This window comes from Triticum dicoccoides, chromosome 2A (assembly GCF_002162155.2).
Source record: "Triticum dicoccoides isolate Atlit2015 ecotype Zavitan chromosome 2A, WEW_v2.0, whole genome shotgun sequence".
Taxonomy (NCBI): domain Eukaryota; kingdom Viridiplantae; phylum Streptophyta; class Magnoliopsida; order Poales; family Poaceae; genus Triticum; species Triticum dicoccoides.
This window is the reverse complement of record NC_041382.1, coordinates 739122742-739132675: the sequence shown is the minus strand read 5'-3', so window position 1 is coordinate 739132675 and position 9934 is coordinate 739122742. Positions and strand designations below refer to the sequence as shown.

The 9934-nt window shown below is 44.4% G+C and overlaps 1 protein-coding gene across 1 annotated transcript; it reads left to right on the top strand.

Moving 5' to 3' along the window:
• The first annotated feature begins 5915 nt into the window (after positions 1-5915).
• LOC119356820 (probable isoaspartyl peptidase/L-asparaginase 2) lies at positions 5916-8791 on the top strand. Its single transcript, XM_037623806.1, has 2 exons — positions 5916-6454; positions 7958-8791. Exons 1-2 carry the CDS (start codon positions 6059-6061, stop codon positions 8561-8563), a joined length of 1002 nt encoding a protein of 333 aa, XP_037479703.1. The 5' UTR covers positions 5916-6058; the 3' UTR covers positions 8564-8791.
• Positions 8792-9934: the final 1143 nt, after the last annotated feature.

Sequence of the window (9934 nt, the reverse complement as noted above, 5' to 3'; positions counted from 1 at the left end):
ATATATAATTGTAAATATTGTATAATCATCTGTGATTTTAAGTCGAATTGTGCGACAGTGGCACGGTGGCATGTAAATGAAGGATACCATCAGATTATTCTTTTCTTACACATTTACCACACGATGTATCTTTTCAAAGCAGTATGAGCTCTACGTTCAAACTTGAAAACTCATCGAAAAACTTACGTTATGATTGGTGAATAGTACCTTTTCTATCTTTGTTTTAAGTTTTCAACTGAAAATTTGCAAAAGAATAATCGTGATGTGTGCATTAGGGTAACGTAGCAAGTCGGATTATTATGATTGGAAATATGGAGGCAAGTTTTACCCAGGTTCAGGTCATCACGGTTGAGGCAAAAACTCTACTTCCTACTCCTTGTTTATCGATGATGGGGTGCACCACAACATGGATGTCCGTAGATGTATCGAGGGGGTGAAACTATGCGATGTAAGGTACCTACGACTATCCAGATCTCAACTTATAAAGGAGAACCATGCCTACGATTATAGACATTCTAGTTCGCTACGGTGGTTTGAAGAGTCCTCTGAGATTTCTGGTGATTCCTTTATCTTTGGAGGGTCGTAGGCAGGACAATAGACCTGGGCCATTGCATGGCTTGGTGGGCCCATACTTGTCCTGGTGGGCAGACTTACGGTAGCCTCGTATCTTTTTCTAACCCAAGTTTTAAGTAATTTCTGTTAGAAGTATAGTAGAATCATATCACTAGCATTTGGCTCATCGAAATATGTGAGGTTAGTCCAATCTGTGGTCTTATGCAATGTTTTTACCTGAGACATGATGGAAAGTCGAGATGTAAAGCTATAGATGATGTCTTTGAAGAACATTAATGCAAGTTTTAGTTTTATCACAAATATTCACCGTTGATTCCTATTTCAGCTTATTACATATATTGTGTTCAATAATAAACAAACGTTGGATCATTTCAGCAAAGAAACATTGTTATCTATCATGGAGAACCTTACTGGATGCCATCCAAATAGACACGCTTTTCTGTCCACGAGTACATAGAAATAGAATCTACACAAGACTAACTAGTATGAATGACTCATGAACTAAGTAAAGGAAGTGCTACATGATAGATAGAAAGCGCTCTCATGACACGATCACCTAATCCCTACTCCTTCGTACAACTTCCTTTTAAAGTAACTACTAAATGTGTACGCGCAATAGACGTTGATATTAGGTAGTATATTAATTGTCGCATATATTAGGTATGATACTATTTACGTGTTAATTATGTGATTACTGTTGACTTAGATTCTTGGCATGATACTAATTTCACACATGGGGTTAGAGCTAGTTTGGGTTAGTTGGAGGCTCAAATAACCCAAAAGTATCCAAACAGGGAGGGTTAGAATGGGTTAGTTTCATCTAACACAACTATCCCGGTGAAGAGGTGCTTATTTGGGTTAGAGTGTGTTAGAAAATAACTCTAACTCTAATTGTGTTAGAGTATCCAAACAGGGCCTATGTAGGATATTCTTTATGAATTAGTTACATGATTACCGCAAGTCTGATATTTGGTATGATATTAGTTGCATGTTAAATATGTTGAGCACACACCATGTGTGAACTGGTTTAATGATTTAGATTAGTTGGATCTACCCCTTGGGCACTTTTACATTGGTATATAGATACAGATGTTGATGATGACGGCCGACCATAGCTCGTTCCAGCTGCATTATGTGTCGACCGCATGAGCATGCGACACATTGATGGGAAATAAAAAGTAAGTTACCTCCGCTGAAGATGGTTTAGCGTTATGTTTCTTGAAACTTCATCCGGACAGATGAAGGGGGGCTACAGTGGTAGCCTTTGACATATAATAATTAGTTATTTCTTCTTACATGGTGATGTAAAATGATAAGGATTTTTCACAGAAAAATGTAAAATGATACTAGCAATCAAGTTTTGGGTGAGACATAATAATGTAAAATCTTAGCAACTTCTTTACACAAATGGAAAGCCTTCAAAAGCATGAACCCCTCCTGCATGTGTCTAACATTGATGTGAATATGCAGAGTGGCGATGTAGCGGACGGGCTCGCATGCTCCTGTTATGTGTACCAATGGGACAAGGTCACGTGGGGCTGCAGTTATTGCTGATGGAGGATACTGGCTGGTATACACGGACCGAACAGTGCACATACGGTCATGAGTCCGTAGAATCTGTGTGACGGAGTTAAGGAGAGCTCTGACGGCGTTTGTCAATTGGACGGAGAGCCCCCGGTTGGGATGGATTGGGACAGGTTCAAAATCTTTGGGTGCGTCGTCTGGTTTGGGACAGGTTCAAAATCTGTTGGATACAGTACTACTCAGTACAGGACGACTCCAACATTGCTTGACCTGAATGGCGTTTGCGAGGCCTGAGCCTGTCGACGGTGGACTGGGAACAGTCAACGGGCAAAGACGACCCTCACGCATCGGGATGGACAAAGAGTTAATTGGCTTCGTACTAGTGATGCGCTTGCGCCGATCTTGACGAGACTCCCAGTATTTTAATGGATTTGTAATTAATGGACTCCGATTTTGACAGTCAATTTTACTATCACACGGATTCAAAATTGGTCAAGAACGCTACACTTTTATTGCGTGCTGATTTAACTGACAAACAAGTGAACATACATATTTTTCAAGAAATCTGCAGGGGCACGCAGATCCCAAACCCTGCTCAGTCGCTCGATTGCCCCATGATTCATGATGTAGTTGGATCCTACACGAGGGGACAATAAGTTTTTAAATTTTAATCATTGAAACTTACAATTTTGCATCTGAAATTTTTTATTTTCTCGGTCACGAGTATCAGATTGCAGAGTTGGAACTTGAAGGTACTTTTTTGGCCAGTCGCAGGTGCTAAAGTCACGATTTTATCGGTCACTCATACTAAGTTTCAAGAATTAAAAATTAATATGTTTTTTCAAAATTCCTCAAGACTTACTTAAAATGGATCTTACTTGAAAGCCCCTATCACAAAAAAACATGAATATGAAAACAAAACTTAATTTGAACTTTTTATTCAAGAGATATAAAAAGTTTAACAATTGAAAACAAAAGAAAAAACACGTGTGAGGGACTCGGTGCCCTCGCACCTGCGTGTCCCAAATCCTCTCACATTTTTTTTAGCAAGCTAACATATGCAATATTTTTTTAAATGCAATTGTTTAGAAGTTCTTTTTTCTTGCAAATAACTAAATGGAAGTTGCACCAGAATCACGTTCCTTCTGTTATAAGTTAGCAATTTTGGTTATGCACAACTAAAGTGAACACTACAACCCAAGCAATAATATAACATATTTACGGCTTAGCCACTTCTTGAAATAGGCCCGCACCCCACTTTATATATAAATCATAAATCACAATACACTTTCCATCATGTCTTCAAGAACTTTGTCGACACTCATGTTTGCAACTACCATCAACTTTCATGTACCCTCAAATTCTAGACATATGGTTTAACAACAAAGGTGATCAGCTTGATAATACAACATCACTGTAACTATATATGTCATTATTATTAATTTGGAAATCTATGGAACATTAGAACTTGCCCATCACCAATCACAACAATGCTAGGTGAGTTGGTGGATTAGCGCAAATGAATATCTCTCTGCTATGTTCGTCTCTGAACACCCCAAATGCCCCTGCCTCATTATTTTGGCTTTCGAATTTGAAACTTTTATATGTTTTAACAAAAAATTAATTTAAGTTTCATTTTCAGATTCATATTGCTTGTGACAAGGGCTTTCAAATAAGATCCATTATATATATGTTTTGATGACTTTTTGTAAAAAAAATGTTAATTTTCAATTATTGAAACTTAGTGCGAGTGAACGATAAAATCGCAAGCTTAAAAAACGCGAACATTGAAATCTGAATGTTAGTGCGAGCGAACAATAAAATTGACTTTTCAGAAACTTTGAACGTCATAACTGTAAGTTTTAGATACTTAGAACTTTTTTGAGTTGAGATACTTGAAAATTCGTGTGCCAAAACTTGGGGTCCATAAAATCGCCAGCGTGGCCGTCTTGTGGTGTCAAAAAAAGCGTGACCATCTTGCTAAAAAAATCAATGTGTGTGGTGGACGTCCGACCGACCACCATACGGACGAGGGGGTGCTGCCGTGCATGCGTCCAGCATTATGCACATGTGGGTACAGCTCGTAGACGCCTTCACTGCTACGTAGATGTCCGTCGTTTCTTACGTCCGTTATTTGCATTAAACAAGCCACAGTACACGTCCTGAAAATACACATGCGGCCTAACATCCGGAAGCGAAGGAACGACTCACGATTCCGTGAGTAGGCGAGCCCGTCCTCGCCCATGAATTTTCGGTGAATATGTAGCTATTTTAGCACGCACTTGATCCCCTGTTTTGAATGGATCTTGAAGACTTAATTATGAAGGATACTCTTTGCGTATTGCAGGGAAACTGCATATCCTGCAGATAAAGGGAATATTCAAGCAGACTTGACTTGCAGTATGTACGTTTGATTTCGAGAGATTCAATCGCCAATAAGTGTATCATGTATGATGCATGACATCACTCGCGGAAAGAAATGAACATCATCGTGGAGCTCCCTTTCGCCTTTGTTTTCTCTAAAGGGCTGCGCATGCAATTTCGCCTCCCTAACTCGCCGTGACTACAACAGTATTCTATCTGCAAAAAGTAATTAACATGGAGGATCAGCAAGCACTGGAGTAACTTGGATTCCATCGTGGCCTACAACTTGTTGGTTTTCTAGCGAGTAGTACTGCCATGGGAAGCCCTCACTGGTTGAGGTAACTTTTGTTTCTAGCCGAGGCAATGTTAACTTTGTCCGGCAGTCGGCAGGTGCATGCATCATCTCATGTGATTGCTCCGGGGAGCTGGGGAGTGCTGTTTGTGGTTTGTGACCGTGTCCGTGCGCGTCACCTTCCTCGGTTGGGTCGAAAGTGATGCAAGTGCGTCACAGATTCTTCTGGTCTGATATTATCTCGGCCTCGGGTGACGAATGGTAAACCGGCGCCCAGGTGTCGAGTGATGACGGCGAAGGTACTCTATCGAACGGTGCTCCCAAGCCAAGCCGTCGGTAATATATGCCCTGTGGCTGATGGTGGCCCCCGGAACAACGATGTTTGTTCTAGGACTAGTAGTACATGAATGCATATTTTGTGGGGCTTATTGGAGTACTTTAACCTGGTCATTTTGTGGCATGGAATAATTTGGCACTAGGAGAATGCCGTCAACATCGTTAACATTCTTGTCAGTGTCACTTCTACCATGGACTGTGGCGGTTGAGTAAATTCACCGGAACGACATATAGGTAGATAAATCGATCTGAGGTACTGAATCTTCCTCTTGACTTGTATTCACTTTTACCATGAACTTGCCTTGCTCGTTTTGTCCTAGGAGCAAACTCTGGTGCTAGGTAAGGTAATTGACCTGCACCAGTAGAAACCAACGAAATGCCCTGCCAATGCCGTACAAAGATTTCGCAGCCTCTGGCATTAAGCTGCCGAATCCATTTATTTACTGCTTCCATTTGCTAGCGAAACTCATTTGGTAGCTTTACAGGTGCACCTTTTCCACACGCATCTATTTCCTCCGTTCGGAATTACTTGTTTCGGATATGGATGTATCTAGAACTAAAATACGTTATGAATGTATGTAGAACTAAAATACGTCTAGATATATGCATTTCTGCGACAAATAATTCTGAACGGAGGGAGTACGAGTAGCGACGGTCATCAAATCCCGCCCTGCATGCAGTACCGGATACCGTTCCGTTTCGGAGCCAAGAATGAATCCCGCTCCTTACCGGACCCAAGATTCTTTAAACGTCCGGAAGAGCCTCCCCTCCCACCCTCGCTCTCCCTATAAATACCCCGCCCTCCCACCTCCCATCCTTCATCTCCAACACACCCGAGCCAACAGAGGAACAAGAAAGAGCAGAGCATCACGTGGCCGTAGCGAGAGAGAGAGAGAGAGAGAGAGATCCAAGTGCCTACAAGGCTAGCACCTAGCACACCACCGCAGGTCCGCAGCACCAACAGCACGCATGGCGCGCTGGGCCATTGCCATCCACGGCGGCGCGGGCGTGGACCCCAACCTGCCGGAGCACAGGCAGGAGGAAGCCAAGCGGGTGCTGGCGCGGTGCCTGCAGGTCGGCGTCGACCTGCTGCGCGCCGGCGCCGCGGCGCTGGACGTCGTGGAGGCCGTGGTGCGCGAGCTGGAGACGGACCCCTGCTTCAACTCGGGCCGGGGTTCCGCGCTCACCCGCGCCGGCACCGTCGAGATGGAGGCCAGCATCATGGACGGCCACGGCCGCCGCTGCGGCGCCGTCTCGGGGGTCTCGACGGTCCGCAACCCCGTCTCCCTCGCCCGGCGCGTCATGGACAAGTCGCCCCACTCCTACCTCGCCTTCGACGGCGCCGAGGATTTCGCACGCGAGCAGGTAATTAATCCTAAGATTACCCTCGGTTAATTCTGGTTGCTACCAAAAAAATGCACCCCACTCAAGAAGGAATGCATAAACTGCCTGCATGGCGATCTAATCAACATATATCAGGACGGTAATTAACATTTTTAAATTGAAAGTTCACGTGACGGAACGGACGGAGTAGTATGGCATGCAGCCGCACTTTCTCGAGACACGTGTGGATGACGTGTGGGGCACTGTGGTGCGGTACACCATGAGTGCACATCTGCATGCAGCTAACTTGCACGGGAAATACCGTTCCTTCCAGACACGGATTTTCATTTAGGTAAACATGGCATACATACATGTAGCTTATCTGAGCTAGCTTTTCGTGCATGTATGTATGTATGGGGCACTGGGGTTAAGATACAGCTTGCTCAGCACAGCAAGTTAAGAAAATGCACGTGCGTGTATCCCTTTCGTCCCCTGCTCTGTGGAGAAATGTGTGGACCAAGTAGCACTGCGAGTTGATTTCACATCCAGCTCAAAGCAACACCAACGTAACCTGTCTGTCTACGGCTTGCTATTGGTAGTCATGTGCACCGATTAGTAGGTACTCCTTCCGTTCCAAATTACTTGTCGCAGCTATGGATGTATCTAGATGTATTTTACTTTTATATACATACATTTCTGCGATGAGTAATTTGAAACGGAGGGGCTACTATAGAGGGAGTACATGATATCATGATGCAAATAGATGAACTTTTCATTTTGAGTAAGAATCAAAGGGATAAGAAAACATGTGAAAAGCGAAGGGAAAAAACATGGGTCTCGTGGTGGCACCAGCCGCCTCGCACCTACCAAAACCATGCATCTACGCACCTTCACGATATCTCCATGCCTCTCCAACTTAAATTTGTCCTCTGCTATTAAAATTCTACTAAGCCTTAAAGTTTTCAGTCAAGATCGTGCATAGCAGCCGCACAAAGGAATCCATCTTGTCGCATGCAGGAAAGAAAATGGGCCGATGCATGTGCATGATTTTCTTTGTCGTGGCCGGCACATTTTTTAGTTAAATTATTCAAAACGAACAGTTAGCTAATCAAATCAAGCAGTGGCGGCCAATAGGAATCTCGTGACAGATCCATGAACCTAGGATGGCTACTGTAAGCCTCTGTTTCTGGCGCCAAAACTTGTGCACGGCATCGCCTCCTCCCTGCGCACCACTCGTGCCGTGTGGTGGGCAGCCGTGGCATGGATTCCTTGCCGGATCTCGTGCCGACCCGCCGGGACCAGGCCACTTGCTCCCCGTCCGACGAATCCGTCGTCCGTACATGGTCCACCACCCCCGACCATCAAGTGACAGCAACTGGATCTGATTCCTACAGAATCCCGCGCGTTTTCCCTGCAGATCTCGTGGCCCTGCACTGTGCCGCAAAATTAAAACGAATCTGCGATCTTTATATGCATCCAGGGTTAATCGGGATTAAACACAGATTGATTTTTCAATGCGTTGATCTGATTTTGATGTGTTTGCAGGGCCTTGAGGTTGTGGACAACAGCTACTTCATCACGGAGGAGAACATCGGCATGCTCAAGCTCGCCAAGGACGCCAACACCATCCTCTTCGACTACCGCATCCCGCTCGCCGGAGCCGACACTTGCAGCGCGCTGGCGGCCGCGTCAGAGAAGAACAACAGCAACGGCATGGTGATGAACGGGCTGCCCATCAGCATCTACGCGCCGGAGACGGTGGGCTGCGCGGTGGTGGACTCCAACGGCTTCACGGCGGCCGCCACCTCGACCGGTGGTCTGATGAACAAGATGACGGGTCGCATCGGCGACTCGCCGCTCATCGGCGCCGGCACCTACGCGTGTGGGCACTGCGCCGTGTCGTGCACCGGCGAGGGCGAGGCCATCATCCGCTCCACGCTGGCGCGGGACGTGGCCGCCGTCATGGAGTACAAGGGGCTGCCTCTGCAGGAGGCCGTAGACTTCTGCGTCAAGGAGCGGCTCGACGAGGGTTTCGCGGGGCTCATCGCCGTGTCCGGCACCGGCGAGGTCGCCTACGGGTTCAACTGTACCGGCATGTTCCGGGGCTGCGCCACCGAGGACGGCTTCATGGAGGTCGGCATCTGGGAGTGAGCAAGCAAGTGCGTGGAGTCGCGGTGGCCGCTCTGAACGTTCGTGTGTCTGCATCTGGCCATCCTGCGATTGCCATGTGGTTCTAGTCTGGGATCCTGATTTAGTAGCAGTAGTAGTGGATCGAGGATTGGGGATTGGAGGAATAATGATGATGATGACGATTGTGGCAGCCGTGGAAAATAATAATGTGAAAAGTTCTATGGCTTCTGAAATTACCTGTCTTGTTCAGTTCTCACTCTTCCTGAACCCTTCTTCAGTCTAGAACGTGTGTTACACGCAGTCTGGAGTAGTGGCTTGAAACAGATCCATTTTTCAATCATCTTTCTAATATAAAAACAATTTAAAACAAAACAGTGAATTCTAAGCATGATATTCTTCTTTTGCTCTGTAGCAAACGAACGAGAGTGAGACTACTTCTTTTCAGTGAGAGCTTGGCCGAACTTTATGTGCTAGCAAATTAACTTTCCGGCCTGTGTAGTCCCGCAAAAAAAAACTTTCCGGCCTGAGTACTACTCTTCATATGAAGAAACAAGGCTTAGTGGGCCCACCGTTTGCCCATCACCCAAGAAAATGATACTCCCTCGGTATCATAATGTAGTGTATATATTATTTATTTTTGCGGATGTGGTGTATATAGATTTTTTTAAAATTCAAACTTAGCGAACTTTAGCCAAGTTTATGAAAAAATTTATCTATATCTGCGATATTAAACATATACAGTATGAACATTCAACTCACGATATCTGATGATATGCATTTGGTTTTGTAGGTGTAAATATTTTTCTTTCTAAACCTGGTCAAAATTTGACTTTAAGAAAGAAAAAAACTATAAGCACTACATTATGAAACGGAGGGGTAAGACATCGGTTTCCTCTCTATTTTTTGGCGATAAAAGATTATGGTTTTCTCGTTTTAAAAAAAGTGCAACAAAAACTGTCCATATATTTTATTTTATGGATTAATTAAACAAAACATCAATCTTGATGCAGGAACAATACAAGGATTAACTTTGGATGGGTACTTAAAACCCTTCAATGACAAGCATAGTGTCCATCGATGACTAAACGTTAGTGAGATGGGAAAAAATACACCGACAGACAACATGTGCATTAGTGATAGTGGCATCTAACAGGAAAAACAGTATCGACCATACCGGCATCAATGTGGGATCTTGCCGAACATGATGTTAGTCATCGGAGACAAACGATGACAACACTACCCATAGTGAGCTAGACCATTCCGGGGGTTTTCCCATATGTTTATCGTTCTTTTGTTATTTCTTCTGTGTTTTTTTTCTCATTTTCGTTTTTTTGGGTATTCTCTTTCCTTTTATGTTTAATTTTTTCTTTCTGTTTTATTTTTCAAATACAA